The following is a 16,630-nucleotide window of genomic DNA, read 5'->3' on the forward strand; positions in this document are numbered from 1 at the left end:
AATTATTACTCCATAATCCATAATTATATGAATCATGTGCCAAGTTCTGCAACAATTTTAACGTTAAGTACCCTTTAACTGTGATATGTTACAGATCGTGGCGGTTGGAATGGCAAACGTGTGTGCAATGAGTGGACGCCCGGAGATGCTGTTTTCATTAATCGTTATTTCCATCGTGCCCTTAGGTCTTCTGCAAAAAAATTCTGGAAACGGTTCACAAAGCTTATGATCTAATCAAATAAAACTTCAGAATTAAAACTTTAACAGAATCTATTTCAAGTATTTGAAGTTATTATAAAGACTTATAAAGAAAAAAGTCGTATGGACATGATAGTATGATAATAGAGTCATAAAGTTCTTGAAATGGAGTCTGGATGTCAAAGCCCGATTTTAATGTTGTGATTAAAGCCTCTTGACTCCTTGATTGTCACACTGTTTAATACTGTGTGTTTCATGCGTGACAGCGAACTGCAGAGTGCAGACGCCAGAAAATTTATGTGAGAGCTTCCCCCCAACTGATCTGGTCACAGCAGCTGTGCCACGGTGCGGATTAGTGGGTAGAAAATTATGGACCCCTCCTCCACGGAACCCTTGGATTTGTGCGGCGTCAGTTTTGACGAGAGCTACCGTAACGTCCTGGAAACCCGCGAAGAACTGGAGTTGCTGCTGCCTGCAGCGCTGGATTTGGCGGGGAACCGCGATGAACTGCTGCGACTGTCCATGACGGTGGTGAGTCGTCTGTTTGGATCGAACGCTCGTGTTAGCTATCTTTTTATTAGGTTTATGGTCGACCACTAAACCTAATAGAAAAGTAATTAGTTTGCACTGTACATGTGTATAAGGACCTATAGGCTATAACCTATAGGCTTTTCTTTGACATCTCCAGCAACGACAGCTTAACTCACGCGCACGATCAGATTTGAGATTTGGTCAGTCGACATCAGATGTCTGGATGGGTTTTTATTTTGGCAACGGCTATACCTTGTTCTTTGATTTGAAATTTTGTGGATTTTCAGTTAGCACTTGTGACGCGTGTGGTGACTGATCCCGTTATCCGTACCTGTGTACACTGTAACAGTAGATTAAAATTGAATTTGTTTTGCTTGTAGAATAAGATGCTTCAGTCGTGCGGGACCATCCGGAGGGAAATCCTTAGCAGGTTGGTTTTGCTTTTTGTTTTTTGCACCAGTTGAGTTTTGTTTCTGTTGCTGACGTTTTTCGTAGTTGCGTACTTCGACGACACTAAAGATATTGAGTTTGTGCTAGCTTTCTCGTGTTGTGACGTTTTCATGAGTTTGTATTGGTTTTTTTACTTTTTTTGCAGGGAAATTTTAAAATAAAATAGTTATTAAATTTTTTAATTGCATCGTTCTCTGATTTCTCAGTGGAAGGGTTTTTGCTGTGAATTTGATAGTTTTATAGTTTTGGCTGTTGTTTTACGGTTTTTTATTGGTTTCTTAATTTTTTGCAGTGAAAATTTGAAATAGAATAGTTGCTGATTTTTTTAACTGCATCTTTTCTGATTTCCGGTGATTTTGTAAATTTTATATTATATCTGTTGTGCAGTATGATTTTTATTGTGCAGAATTGTCCAGATAGACCATAACAGTCGTGATGCCCCCTCCCGTCTGCCATCCACCATGGTCCCCACCACACGCTCCTCACCGGTTACCGTGCACTCAGCCAGTAATTTTACTCAACCGCCGTCAGCCGCAGCAGTCCCCGTCCAATCCGCTCCCAGTGTGCCTTTGGGAACCGCGCGTTCCACGATGAGCAGTGTTCCCGCGCCTGCTTCCTCACGTTCCAGTTCGGTTACGCACGCTAAATCCCCCATGTCCGCACCCGATCAGGCCGGCCAGTGCAACGGGGAAACGGCGCTCAATGGATCCACTGGCGCGTACTCGGATGTGCTGGATCTCGGCAAGATTAAACCGCTGCCGGTTAATGGACTCAGCGAAGAAATGCTCGACGGTCTCCCTATGTACGTATAGTTATTTACATCGGGAAAAAAACAGTTTGGTAATGTAATCAAGATCGGCAGTTTATCTCCAGCTTACCGCAGATCCGCCACAAATTCGGGAATGTATTTAGTGTACAGTATTGTAAAAATAAGAAATTTACTATTTAAATTTATCTGTGTTTCTCTCGTGTACCTGATAACATACCGATTCGCAGTGATTTCGTTTGCAGGTAAATATTTGCGGTATTAAATTATTGATTACGTTGTCTGAATTCCGTATTAATTTTTGTTTTCCTGAACATTTTTTCCTGTGTTTAGGTTCTGAAAACTTAATATGTTTTGCATGGTTTTTGTTACTTACTTATGTCAAGTCCGGTTTCTTATGGTTGCTCATCTTTATATCATCTATAAGTATATAATACAATGAAAGAAATTTCATAATCATGGTTACTGATGGGATATTTTAATGCAGAATGCGAGTGTGGTTCCCCTTCTTGAATCCGGCAACCACTCCAGAATCGCTGCAAGCCGGACTGAGAGCCCTCGGTTACGTTGTGAAGAATATGGAGCTGTATCGCTGGCAAAATAACAAATTCCGCGGTTGTGGTTGGGTGGAATTAAACAGAGCACATCACATATGGGAATTGATTGGGCGATCCGATGTGGTTATCGACGGATGGATTGTTACGCCGAAACTCCGCATTGTATGTCGAACGACATTTGCATCTGTTAATTTTCTATGAAAGAGATTACATCTTGTGTAAAAACTAGGAAGTGACGTTAAATATTATAAGCATTGCCGAATACGCTTCAAAGAAAAACGACGCTATATCAAACTCGAAAGGAAAATTTACATTTCGCTCATGTTAATTTGGTTAGACTGTCGCTTGGCATGACAGTAATACTGATTATCTAGTTCCCGATAGTACTAATTATGTAGCTCCCGTCATCTAATACAATTGCAGATTTTGTGTTATTTGCGTTTTATCACATGTTGTCGTAGGTTTCCAGTGTATTTATTAATTTTTACAGGAAGAGATGGAAATCCCGCACGTAAACGGCATAGGACCGGAAGACATCCAGGAAACGTTGGATCTGACACCAAGAGATATTTTTGGACGAGATTTATCGGATCCGGAGGTAATAATAAAAACAGTGACCAATACGTTATTTTTATATCATATTCGGATTTCTTTTGAATGTATAAAAAGTTGGCTTTGTGAAGAATATTTTGTGTGTTAAATTCCATAACACCGTACCGCTTTTTCGCCAAAAATATCGGACACTATTGCCTTAGTTAACAATACCAAAATAATATCTTTCCAAAGTTCATGTTTGTATGGATAATGGCGTTGAATAGATTATTTAGCATTGTTGAGTTGGATTGTGGATAACCTGCGTGAAAACATCAGTCATATTAATCTGATGGTAGTTTCACAGCACTGTCCGTGTAAATCAAACTAAGGATTGTAACTGACGGTTTGGAAAATATTTTTTGTTTAGGATCTGGAGGCCTACCAGTGTCTACAGCTGTTTATGTTGAACAACTGGCTGCCGGTTACGCATCCACAGGACAGCTACACGCAGCGACGAGCAAAGGAATTGCCTTTCGAATCCGATGAGGCTGGTTTGAATCATAGTGAATAGAAGAATGAAGAAAGAGAATTTTGGGCTTGGTTACTTCATTGTACAGATTTACCGTTTGCTCCTGGGCCGAACTGTCCTGGATCTTTTGCACAAGACTGGTTAACGCTTTTGTTCGATTTTCATAATATTCGTTAAAATGCATTTTTTAGACTGTGGTTTAGACTCGTGATAAAATGTGTGCAAAACAGGTTTTGCCTTATAAGGCCTGTTTTTGGCTGGAATTTACTCGAAATCTGGGTTGTGAACCTTGCATAAATATTAAAAGGTTTGAACTTGCCTGCGTATGTCGTTATCCCATAAGAAATGAAGTGCAGAAAATTTTTCCCCAGCCAGGGTAAGAATATTTAATTGCGTGCGTTTACAGGGAGAATTGAATCTTTTAAAATACAAAATCAAGTTGCGACTTGTGATCATTCAACATTGCTACCAAAATGCGCAGTCAAATGCAAATACAAATACATTTCGCCAAGCTTACGATAAAACAAAAAAAATTTACTTTTCTGGCTGCGTCACTGATCGTAAGATGGCCTTTGGGTTGACATCTTTCTTTCCGTTCGCCGATTGCGAACGACGAGCAAGCCCCTTCAGTAATCGAGGAAATCGCAGCAAAATATGCAAATACCGCAGCAAATACAAATACAATTCGCAGCAAATACCGACTGGATTGCGTTGACAACTGCGTTGGAATAGGCAGATGCCATCATGCCACTATGTCTTCGACATCATGACAAACGAACCCTATCCCGACATGATGGCGACATCCTATGGACTATTCGACTCCTATGGACTATGGAGCCTATGGACTATGGACTATGGAATTCGACATCCTATGGACTATGGAGCCTTAAGAAATACTGTAATGCAAGATGTATAAACATAAGTAATCACTAGCGCAATTATTACAGCTATTTTCTGTAGGCATTGTTTTGCATTATGGCAGTTTCAGCATAGAGGTTGCTTGACCTTTATATAAGTACACTGGTCTAGCCTAGTCTACTAGCTAGGTAAACGTTTTTGGTACTGTACATTCACTGTCATACGATTGTCTGTTGCTTTAATGCGCGACACACAAGCGAGGCAGGGCAAAGCAGGACTTATGAATTCGGGATACGCGAGGTGGACTTGCGCCAGGTAGTTTTCGCATCAACTTGAGCGCACATTTTTTATCTGTCGCTTTATCGCAGCGAATAATGTGGTGGAATTTAGATTCTGCATGTGTGCATGCTGCTTCAGGACGGGACTGGATTTTGTGCTCGAAAATGTCTGAGCTTTCGAGTCGTTAATTTTCCCCTTGCGTCCAGGTCAACTGGAAGAGTTTACCGGTGCCGTACGGTTTATTGTATAGAATCCCTTTATCAATTATGGCACCACAATTTTTCTGGATGGTGGCTTCCGAAACCCACTAAGGTCAAAATATGCGTACAACGGTACAAGCAAAACACTACGAAGAACAATGATTTTTTATTTAAGGCAGTCGTAATTCGTAATTTTGGTGATCTAATTTCGCTATGACCTTGTCTTTTACCACAGCGGTTAACGCGGGAACGCCAGTTACGTCTTAGCAATAAACCGAACCACTTTCCAAGTTTCGAACTTTCAATAAAGTATCAATCTAAATCTTTGCAGCATTATTGTGTCAGAAATATCTAACAACAAGGATTGTCTTCGTTTTGCTGTTTATCGCTGGCGCATTGATATCAATCGAGTCATATGATTTCTTTGGACCAACACGTTTTCGTAATTCAGTGTTACACGTAATACCATAATATTACTAAACAGTATTTAGTAATATTATGGTAATACCTACAGTCACTTTCGAGTAAGGAAGTAAAGCTGACCATTGGACATTTATTTGTGTCAATACAAGTTTTCTTGAAAGTTTTTCCTTTTCGAAATCCATGTACAGTCTTATTTTGCTCCTGAACTTCCTTTACAAGAAACCAAAATACTACATCCCATCATGTGCCTTTAAACCCCTTTCTTTTGTTTTTGATGGTCCGGTTAGGACCTTGTGTTATTTTATGGGTTTTACATTTCCCCCATTATTGTTGCCGAATTCGGCGGGGTTGGTTCTGAAGGAATTCCTTCACATTTTGATTTGGATGTCCGAGAACAGGGATATCCGTCACTCGTACGTACATTATCGACTTTTGCTTCGAAGTCCGAGAACACGGATTTCCGCATGCGCGAGCGGTTGATTGGCGCTGCAGCTTTCGCTAGCAGGCACTTTTACACGTCGCCGAAGAGGGGTACCATGACATAGGATATTTTCACCACCGCTCCTCCTAATCTATGTTCTTGCACCGGTTTTATACTGAACCGTTCGTTCCGTAAAATTATTAAATTTTACAATGAAAAGAATGATTAATTTCTGGAGTTTTCAAATAACTTGAATCGTAAAAAGCGAACCCATTTCTCGTGCGCTTCCGCTGGTGCACTTCATTTTTTAGCTTAACCATACTCGTAGGTTTACAGTCAACGATCACATTTTCTGAAGGCACGCAAATTACCGATATACTCTGCTTGTATTCGCAGGCGCTGTACGTATACAGAGTAGTGGGTAAATCAAGTCAATCATAATTGCAGAAACTTCTTGAGTGAAATCTCACTAATCGAATTAATCTTTGGCAGAATACGAATAAGGTACAAGTTATTCTTTTGAACAACAGAAATCTGTTTTTTTTTCTTGCAATCCAGCACAAATTGTAACCTCAAAATCACAGCTGTCAGCTCGAAAGCCGTTAAAATTTCTTTTCATACAGGCAATATGTGATTGTACTCGTAATTATTTGAAGTTCTTTTCGTAATTATTTGAAGTTCGAGTGTGACTACCCAGTAGGATGTACAGTAACCAGATGCAGAGTAAGCGCTAAAAAATGTGCAAGTGCTGCAAGTGATGTTCCCAAGATTACTAAAATTTTTTGTTGTAAAAGAGCGATGTTGCCCTGATAATGGTCATTCAGTCTCTTGGTAGCACAAGCTGAAAACGGAATGTTCACCCAGACTGAATTCGATACTATAGCATCCATTTCCTGATTTAATGAACTTTTCCTTCGTTTGGATCATGTATCAGGTTTAGTTCCTACCTAGTACAAGTTGTCGCAAATTTGTATATAGGATGGATTCGGTGTCAACAGAAACCGTGCCTTACCCAAACCCAGAATTTTAATTTAACACTTAAGTAATTCCGTGTTCGGTATCCGGCTCGTTGTAATCAACAGAAATAAACTGTGAATCCAATACTTGCTTTCGTTACTGGAGTCAGACGTCTGGAATTTCCACAAAAGTAACACATCGTTTGCAATAAAATGATTAAGTCGTCTCTTCACTATATAAGATGCGGTCAAGTCTTGTTCTTATTACTGATACGCAGCCCAGAAGTAGTTGTATCAATTTGGTATTTTTGTTGTTTGAATCACGGCTAAACGTTTGCGACGTACGAACGAAGCAAGATGGACCAGAACGACATTGTGACGAATTTGTCCGCAACTAGCACATCAAGCAACGCCACAGAGCTGCAGTACACATGGAGTTTTGTCCCGGGAATGGAAGTAATAATTTTCCCAAGCGTACTGATTCTCAACGGTTATGTTTTAGCGCTATTTTGCATTACCAAACGTTTGCACACTCCGTTTAATATTTACTTGGGCAACGTCCTAATCTGCAACATCGTGAACGGTATCCTGAATGATCCCTTGGACATCCTAAATTTCATCTCGTCGTACTGGTGGCTCGGAGATGCCTTGTGTATGGTCTACCAATATTCCATCAATGTCTTCGGTGGCGTCGTAATGCACGCTCATGTCCTCATCACGATCAACCGCGTCTGGGCGGTGACCTTTCCACATCCCTATCGTCAATAGAGTTCGTAATTCGTCAAGATTTCAGCAGCGCAACGGAAATTTTCAGCCTTTTGGAAAAACTTGACGAAACCTAACTGTACGCAAATTTAGAAAAATAATAACGAAACTTAGCGATTTTACTAAACCATTTAACGAAACTTGGCGATGACGGAACATATTTCACGTACTAAAGAACGAAACTGAGCGAAAAATTTTGAAAGAAAGATTACTTATTCAAACTGAGCCTAAATTTTGCTCCTATACGCTTGAAACCAAGCAAAAACTGTTGAAGGCAGTAAATTTTGAAAAAAATCAAAGAAAACATCATAATTTCGCGCGCAGCGCGAAGCTGACGGACAGATTTCTTTAAAATCTGCCAGAAATTTCCGAAAAAACCGAAATAAGTAGCGAAATTTTTAGCGAACGAAAAAAGAAGCAATACCTAGACGAAACGAAAGGTTAAATTGAAATAACGAAGCTAAGCGAAGCGGTGTCCATTGCCCTTAAAACCTGCGCGAAACTTGACGAACCGCTTCGTTAACTATCGTTACGCTTCGTCATTTTGAGGACTTACGAACTCTAATCGTCAACATCACTCGGTGCGTTGCGCTGTTTTCTTCATCGTTAGTATGTGGTTCTACGTTCACCTTGTGTGTCTTCCGATCTTCATTGCCAATGTCATCCTGTACCCACAGGATATTGAGACAACGGGCTGTATGACGGCAGTGATGCCGGTGTGGACCTCCCTGATGCAGTTGGTCATCTATTTGCTGCCTAATCTGTGCATTATTGTCGCCTATCCGTATCTGGTCGGTTTGGGACGTCATCAGCGGAAAGTGATGGCTCTGAGTAAATTACAAGCAACATCGACGAGTCATACTAATCGTGACACACTCAATGTGGCGTTAGCATCGGAATCTGCAGCTGCGTCTGCTGAACAGAAACAGGAAAGGTCGCCAAAGAAGAACAGTCGGGCGTTTGCCGTTTTTACCGCCCTCACGATTAGCATCACCGTTTGCTGGACACCCGAAGTTATGTTTTATTCGGTTTCTGACCTTTATTTAGATCTGTCGGCATACGCAAAAACCCTGGAGTTTTGTGAGATGTTGTTTGTGCTGCAGCCGGCGTTAGATCCTATCTTCTTTGCGGTCATAATTCCCGATATACGAACGCACATTATGCAGTGCTTCCGGAAACGTTGAATTAGGAAAAGATAGACGGGATTCACTAATTACAAGAAAGAAAGAAAGAATTCTTTGTATGTGCACCTAGTGCCGTCTGCATCTGCACTTTGCGGTGCGCAGCAGCTTCTCGCGTTAAGAATTCCTCTCGAGGGGAAGCAGTTCATCGATCTCAACCTTCATTCTAATATCACTGATTTTTCAAGCACAACAATATTTTTTTTTCGTTTTTCGGGCCTTTCTGCATGGTTCGTGTGCACCCTGAAGACATTGTTCAGTATTAATTAGGCTGTTTTGTAAAGCAGACTAAACGCATTGTTTTCTCGTTCTGTTGTTTTCATAAACATAAGCTGGGACCAGGGTAATTAATGAGGGTATTGTCACTTACCTTTGGTGTAAAACCGAAGATTAACAAGCCTTCCTTGTATTTGTTGCGTATAAATTTGAGACCGATTACTGTATCGGCTACTGTGTTGCTGGTTTTTAGTAAGCTCAGAAGTATGACTATTGTAATTATTTGTATGTACGAGTACTAAACGGAATATTCTATCCGCATCGATCGCGTTATGCGCGGGGTGCTTGTTCTAATCCTAATTTTAATAGCTCTCTGTATTTTGCGCTCTTCATATTTATTTTAATGGCTCTGTGTATTTCGCGCTCCTAACGGTCCAAAACAAAGATGGTACTGCGGAATCTCACGTATAATGGGACAAGTATTATAAAGCTGAACTGGAAATAGCCGATGCGCGTCTAAAGCTATAAGGATTCGGGCGCAGAGACAATATCGGTCGGATTATTACTTATCGATAAATGTATGAGTACTTCTACTTGTACGAAAAATGAGCAACTTCAACGTGCTGTGCAAGAGTAGGCGGATATCGAGACTGTATCCACTGGATTCGTCTGCATTTTCACGCTTCCGGTATTATTTTACACATTCAGGAAGTCCCGGAAATGAGCGACGTATAACCGGAAGTCTTCCAGAAAATGTCATAATAATGCTCAGAAAACCATTGTTTCAATATGATCTGTCAGATTCGGATCATCACAGCTTTCTCTGAACACCAGTCTGCAATACATCTGCAACTAGACCCATGGACCTTTCCAGTGATTACTTTTTTGAATGGTCCGACGAACTGGTCCAATAAAAATAAAAACCGAGTCTACGACTGAAAGTGAAGCGTCTAAATGTACGCAGCTACAGTACATTATAAATGCCGCACAATCCATGTGGCTCATTTGAACGAAAGATCGCAGATTCGTAGTGTTCTTTCTAATTATTACGGAGTAGAAACCTTAAGATTGTGATTTAAATAGTACGAAAAATGAATGTTGTTATTACATCATAATAACAACATGCGATAATCGCCCAGAACAGTCATCCCAACTGCTGATGGAGGAAGCCGAATTCCATTAATTCCCACAGTTTGCTCGCATAATAGTTATTGTGCCCATAAATTCTAGCCTTCTTGGAATATGTACAGCTTTACGAAGTTCTTCTAGTTCTATCAAACGGCGGTATTCGAACACAGCAGTTTGCATATCAAAGTTGTCGCTGGTATACAGTGACTGTAGTACTTTCACATATATCTGTACAATTGTGGTCTTTGCCGGCTATGCGCGTCATATTATTCGAATAATTTAATGGCGATCATCCGGTCTATTCCACAGGGCACACAGTTTCAGGAAATGAGCGCCGACTATCATACATTAACTGCAGTTATTCTGTAAGTGTGAAAGCGAGAAGATGCCTTCAGTACCCTGGATGCTACTTATTTTATTTCCAAAAGTGCTGACGCGGGAATTAACAGTTATAGCGAATTCTTAATGTTATCGATAATCGTTTTGTTTTGGATAGCAAAATCTTTTTCTGTCTGCATCGGAATTTTGCGCAAAGAAGCTTCCAAAAGTAACATATGGTGGATCCAATATTATGGAATCCACATTTATTATTCATGAAGTTACCCGTAATCTTGTGTACCTATACCGTGTCCGGATCAACATAATGTTGACCTAAATCCACATTTTTTGGAGTTTCAGAATGATCATTGCACTCTGATGTTGTTCTTGTAAGGATTACTTCGGAATTTTTCCGACGTGCTTACCGAAAATGAATACGACTGTGAGTGCCGCAACCTGGTCTACAAGCAACGCTACCAACAACTCCACCAGGTTATTTCAATACAGCTGGAGTTTCGTTCCGGCAATAGAAGCGATTATTTTTCCCTGCGTATTGCTTTTTAACGGTTCTGTTCTGGCGTTATTCCTCATCACAAAGCGCTTCCAAGTCCCGTTTAATATTTATCTAATCAGTGTCATGGTCTCCAATATCGTGTACGCTGCTCTGGATAATCCTTTAGATATTCTCAACTTTATCTCCTCGTATTGGTGGCTGGGAAATGGCTGGTGCGCTGTGTATCTGTACTCCATATCCGTATCCAGCGGAATCGTCATGCAGTCCCACATGCTTATCACCATTAACCGCATCTGGGCGGTGACCTTTCCCTATTCTTACCGTCAGCATCACTCAGTGCTCTGTGCCGTTCTGTTGGTCATCGCCGTTTGGTTGCTCGTGCACATTATATCGCTACCGGGTTTGGTAATGGATATTATTTTGTGCAGACTGGCCAATACGACAACGGTCTGTGTGATAAATACGGCCGAAACGCCCGTGTGGAGCACTATCTCCCAAGTGCTGATTTTTGCAGTGCCCAATCTGTGTATTATCATAGCCTATCCGTATTTGGTCGTTATGCGTCATCGTCAGAAGAAAGTAATGGCACATACCAAATTGCGCGGAACGTCCAATGGCGGTGTGACAAGCAAACGCGACAATCACACTGCAACTTCAACCTCGGTGTCTGCAGTAGCGTCCGTTGCCCCAGGCCAGGAAAGGCCACCGAAAAAGAGAACGCGGGCATTTGCCGTCTTCACCGCATTGACAATCAGCATTATGATTTGCTGGACGCCGCTGGATACGTATTATACGGTCTGGTATTTTATGGATTTGTCCAAATATGCAAAAACATTGGAGTTTTGTGAAATACTTTTCGTGCTGCAGCCGGCCTTGGATCCTATATTCTTTGCTGTTATTATTCCTGATGTACGATCGCATATTTTAAAATGGTTTCGATGTCGCTAAATCTTAGAATGTGGTGATTTGTAGTTCTTCCACTGGAAAATCCCGTGTAACCGCTGTCAGTGGAAGTTATAGCTAAGCGACGTTGTGGAGAACCAATTTATCGGATTGTAGATTTGGTAGCAAGGATTCATCGTTTATGTATATTCTATACAGTTATGTGACATGTGTCATGGTAAAGAATACGCACGATGTTTACCGGTTTTTCTGGCGTAGTTTGTCAAATTGGTTAACAGATATTTGCTAAAATGGCGCGATAGTCACAAGCTTTGTGCGCTAGCAAGATAGGTGTCTGAGTCACTTGCTGAACCTTTTACAAGCCCAATATGACATGACTATCGCATTTGTGACGTTATCTGTTTACCTCGATTGCACCTAGTAAAACAAAATGCATATAAGTATAGATAAACCTTTGCACAGTGCTAGTACCCAAAACAAATACCGAGGAACCCGTTGCAATCTGTAATCAAACGATAACGCAGTTGCACTGTTACTTATTAATATAGAGTTTTCTGGATTCGGTACGCATATTATTACCCGTTCAGCCGTAGCCAGCAAATTACTTTCACTACTGAAAGTTTTCCTAAAGATGGCGGCACACAATACGATTATACCGGTGGAGTCTATGGATAAGCTGGGCAGCCCTACCGGCGTCGGCAGTCAAGCGGAAGTTTTTAGAGCAATTCGGATAGACACCCAGGAAATCATTGCACTGCGGATACCCTTCTTAGAACGTGATGCGGATACTAGACAACGACAAATCCAAGAGCTGGCACAGCGTCTCGAACCTTTTCTTCACCTCAGCCATCCGAATCTTGTCCGCCATCTCCATTATCAAACTGTGATACCAGACGAAGCAGCTCAACGAATGCGCGGCGGTTTGCCTGATTTGCCCGAATACCAAATGCTCATGGAATTCTGTACAGGTACTTAAATATTGCATCGGCGAATACTCGCTGATGTACTTCGAAAGCCTAAAGAATACAATCCAAATCCTACCTTTATAAATGAAAATGATAATACAGTAGCATCTGCACATTTTAATATACCGGTGCTGTATATTACAATAATCTGCATAAAATATTCGGTATGGGTATACCTCTAGAATATCCGGACGAATAAAACCGACATCTGCATAATACGTACGCAGTGCACGCATTAATACATTCTACAGCAGCATAGATATCGTATACTTCGTGAAGCACCTAAAATAATTCCTTCATAAAAAACATTACATTCACACATTGCATTATATTAAATATATATACGTTAGATGAACGTACGTTCACATGAAGCATGCATTAACAGGTGGCACTCTCCGGAAATACATCGAAACCAACTGTTTAACCATAGCCTTGCTGCAAAATTTGGTCCAGCAGTTAGTCAGCGGTTTATCGTATCTCTGTCAACAAGGTTTTGCCCATCGTGACATCAAGACCGAAAACATTTTCATGTCCCAACCCAATGCCGAAAATTGCTTGTTAAAAATTGGTGATATTGGTGATGTCAAGCGCATCGTTGGCGAATTCACGCACCGTGACGAACTCTCCTCTGGAAAGGGCACGTACGAGTTTATGTCACCCGAGATGATCATCGGCGACGCGTCGCCTTTACATGTCGCAGCAAACGACGCACGAGAAGATAGTGGCTTGATTGTGGGACGGCGCAGCGATGTCTGGAGTCTTGGCTGCGTTGTTATTCACATGATCACCGGTCGGTTACCGCGATTCTATAAAATTTTACCGAATGGCGATCGCATGCGGTTGAAAATACCTATGGCCATAATGTATTTCGTGGGTAGTTCAGAAGGATCTCCAACGATTCCCAGGGAATTGCCAAAGGAGCTTCACAATTTTATCGAGAAGTGCCTTACGCGGCAGGTTAAAAATCGACCATATGCTACAGCTTTACAAGGGCATCCGTTTTTAACGACAGTAAATGTTTCGGAATGGAGACTTCCGGCAAGAGAAACGGATCCATAAGACGGAGCCCATCGCAGTTGTACACACACGATGCCCCAAGCTGTGTATCTAGATCTAAAAGTATGTTTTGTGACTCTACGGCAGCTTTGATTTCTAAAAAATTCTGATACCTCCAAATTGCATCCCACGCGCACATACTTTAATTTCAAGTTTTGGTGCTTCGATACTTCCGTTTTCGCATGCCGTACATCACCAAAAACAATTGCCTTGTATTAAAACATTACATAAATTTGCACTGTTGGTACAAATTCTTCACCTTTAAAACCTTTAGAACTCTTAAAAACTCACAACTCTCAAAACTCTTAAACTACATTTGCACGCTTGTATTGTACACTTTAAAGTTTTTTGTTGCTTTTTTGTAATACAGTACAGCCCTGGGCAGCCAGGTTGGGGCAGTTGTGTTAATCAAATTATAAAATATTTTGTTAGCCGTTTTTGTTTAACATATAATTATTGCACTTTTTTATAAAAAAATTTTTCTAAATTTTTTTTTAATTTTTTGTTGCTTTTTTGTAATACAGTACGTAATTTACCGCTTTAATTTCTGTCTTTATACAGATTTTTTGTTCAAGTAATACACTTCTATCTGAACATCGAATGCGAAGCGGCTTGTTTGATTAATTTTGTTAAACAATTATTCCGCGCTTCCTTGATGCCACAATACGGTGCTCGTCGATATATAAATCTTCCGGTGTATTTCGTGCACGACTCGGTGCAATGTTTCTTGATATGTTCTTCGAATTTGTTTATGTAAATGCACTCGGAAAAAGCTGTACAAAATAGTGAAATAACGCAAGCGACATGGATGTAAATAAGCTTGAAATTAAGTACAGTTATTCTTTTTTGACGATAAATAAAGCTGCCAGTAGACGTAAACGCTGCTACATTAAGCGGGCTTTGCGTTAGCGACAGAAAAATTTCAAAGAAAGCACGTCGGATGCAGCAAGTTGCCCGAAAGGTCGTCACAAAGGAAGAATAGGTAACAGAAAAAGACAAGAAGACCCAACAATAAATCCAGGGCTCAGAATCGCATCATAAACCCTGGATTTCCAAGATGGGAGAGTGAGAGGAAAGCATAGTGAAAACGAAAGAATGAAGAGCGTCTCTCTGGGATCAGTGAATATGCATCTGGTTTCAGTGCATCCAAACGTAGGAGCAACGCGAACAGTCCAAAACCAATAGTCACAACAGACCGATGCGCAGATTTCCTCAAATAAGAACCGGATTGTAAAGGACTCCACGCGTTAGAAAAACAAGAGCGTCGCAGAAAGAAGACCGAGGGACTGCTAAATCCGTTGGACGACTGGTTCTTAATTGCCGACGGCGAATTCAAGGTTGTCGGCGTGCATTTATTGGTACTATGACCAAGGTGAACACTATTCACCTTGGTATGACTTTGCAAATTGCAGTAATTATAATACAGAGTAATGTATGGATTTCGTCGCAAAACCAGTGCTAGATTAGTTTTTCTTACGCTTTATTTGGCCAAAATTCTAGTACAAGGTGATGATGATTTCATTGCATTCTGCGTCGTGTCATTTCACAAGGAAAAATAGCAATCCCTTATTGAACGCTAGTACACTGGAAAATTTCAGATTACACCTGATCAGTAAGCGACGATCTCTTTGAGATAGGATAAAACGGATTCGCAGATAATGCATGATCATGATTCGGCGAGCCCCTTTGGGGAATGAGACCATGGAAAATGCAGGCAGTTATAGGATTAATTTGATCTAATCGCTGCTACTTTGCCCTTTCAAAACCACCAAAGACGCTGACAAGAGGACAGTTCATAGAACATGTCATTCTATTCTTTATATCTGTAATAGTTAATATTCGTGTCGCTTATACGCAATTCTACTTGCTTAACTTGGACCTGCTAAGGCCACAAATGCACTTTTACGGTTCGTGCCAGCTAGGTAGGTGGCATGCTTACATGCCAATAGATACGTTATTAGAATGCACGTAGTGTAGCCAATAGTGAGAAACATATAAGTACATAGTTAAGATGACCTTTTTATGTTGATACCTGCGTTGTTCATGGTAGTGCGCCTGCGTCTGTGTCTAATGTGAATCGGTTATAAGAAATTAGCAATCACTACGTCGTTATAGAATCTTTTAGCTCCGACGTCTGCAGATTGATTCCCATAGTCTGCATCGCAGAAAATTATTTGACTGACTCGCACTTGGACCTACCCTAGTCTTGCATTGCATCAGCATGTAAGTGGATACGTCTTGTAGTGCAGCTGCGCGCTAACTGTGGAACCTCATCTTTGGCTGCGCGCGGTACTCCTCTGCTGGATTCCATCATGTTCCTACAATCCGCTTCGGTATTTGCCATCCTCTAAGCAAGCAAAGCACATTATCTTTGTTACATTAGGTATCTGCGTATAATGGAGACAATTATACAGTAAGAGCCGCTCGATTTATCGAGTATGGTCAGTAATTACGCAAGCTAGATAGGTGTTTTCGTGTCGTCTCGCCTCCACGGCAGCAGTCAGTCATCAGTAATATTTTTTACTATCGCATATAATTATCTGAAAGAAAGTGCGTATAACACACCAACAAAATTACTGACGAGACGAGGACTTTGTTTTACAGTGAAGAAATATATTGTGCATACCCGGAGTAATACGTTGTGGAGTACTGTTCAACCCTACAGTGCTGAATGCGTTGTGTTTAATGCAGTGAGTGTGTTGTGCTGATGATTAAAAAATACTGCCACAAACTTTAGGTAAATAAGTTTGTACATTTAGCAAATCGCTTATGGAAGATACCTAAAATGTGTTCAGAAATTAACCGTACGTGTTTATCTAGCAGAGTTTTTAAAATTAACAATTTTTTTAGTTTTAAGGTGAATCCCTCAATACACAATAACT

The 16,630-nt window shown here is 40.8% G+C and overlaps 2 protein-coding genes across 2 annotated transcripts; both read left to right on the top strand.

The window, feature by feature from the left end:
* The first annotated feature begins 216 nt into the window (after positions 1-216).
* LOC129585356 (uncharacterized) lies at positions 217-3,877 on the top strand. Its single transcript, XM_055477999.1, has 6 exons — positions 217-729; positions 1,110-1,159; positions 1,586-1,981; positions 2,433-2,664; positions 2,993-3,100; positions 3,464-3,877. Exons 1-6 carry the CDS (start codon positions 568-570, stop codon positions 3,605-3,607), a joined length of 1,092 nt encoding a protein of 363 aa, XP_055333974.1. The 5' UTR covers positions 217-567; the 3' UTR covers positions 3,608-3,877.
* Positions 3,878-12,208: 8,331 nt separating this feature from the next.
* On the top strand, positions 12,209-15,254 carry LOC129585358 (uncharacterized). Its single transcript, XM_055478002.1, has 2 exons — positions 12,209-12,695; positions 13,078-15,254. The coding sequence occupies exons 1-2, from the start codon at positions 12,359-12,361 to the stop codon at positions 13,749-13,751; spliced, it is 1,011 nt and encodes a 336-aa protein (XP_055333977.1). The 5' UTR covers positions 12,209-12,358; the 3' UTR covers positions 13,752-15,254.
* The last annotated feature ends 1,376 nt before the right edge of the window (positions 15,255-16,630 follow it).

This window comes from Paramacrobiotus metropolitanus, unplaced genomic scaffold, assembly GCF_019649055.1.
Source record: "Paramacrobiotus metropolitanus isolate TYO unplaced genomic scaffold, Prichtersi_v1.0 Parri_scaffold0000016, whole genome shotgun sequence".
Lineage (NCBI taxonomy): Eukaryota > Metazoa > Tardigrada > Eutardigrada > Parachela > Macrobiotidae > Paramacrobiotus > Paramacrobiotus metropolitanus.

Coding starts and splice junctions, on each gene's coding strand:
- LOC129585356 (XM_055477999.1), top strand. CDS start 568: ATGGACCCCTCCTCCACGGAACCCTTGGATTTGTGCGGCGTCAGTTTT. Junction 730..1,109: donor TGCGACTGTCCATGACGGTG/GTGAGTCGTCTG, acceptor TTTTGCTTGTAG/AATAAGATGCTTCAGTCGTG. Junction 3,101..3,463: donor GAGATTTATCGGATCCGGAG/GTAATAATAAAA, acceptor TTTTTTGTTTAG/GATCTGGAGGCCTACCAGTG.
- LOC129585358 (XM_055478002.1), top strand. CDS start 12,359: ATGGCGGCACACAATACGATTATACCGGTGGAGTCTATGGATAAGCTG. Junction 12,696..13,077: donor GCTCATGGAATTCTGTACAG/GTACTTAAATAT, acceptor ATGCATTAACAG/GTGGCACTCTCCGGAAATAC.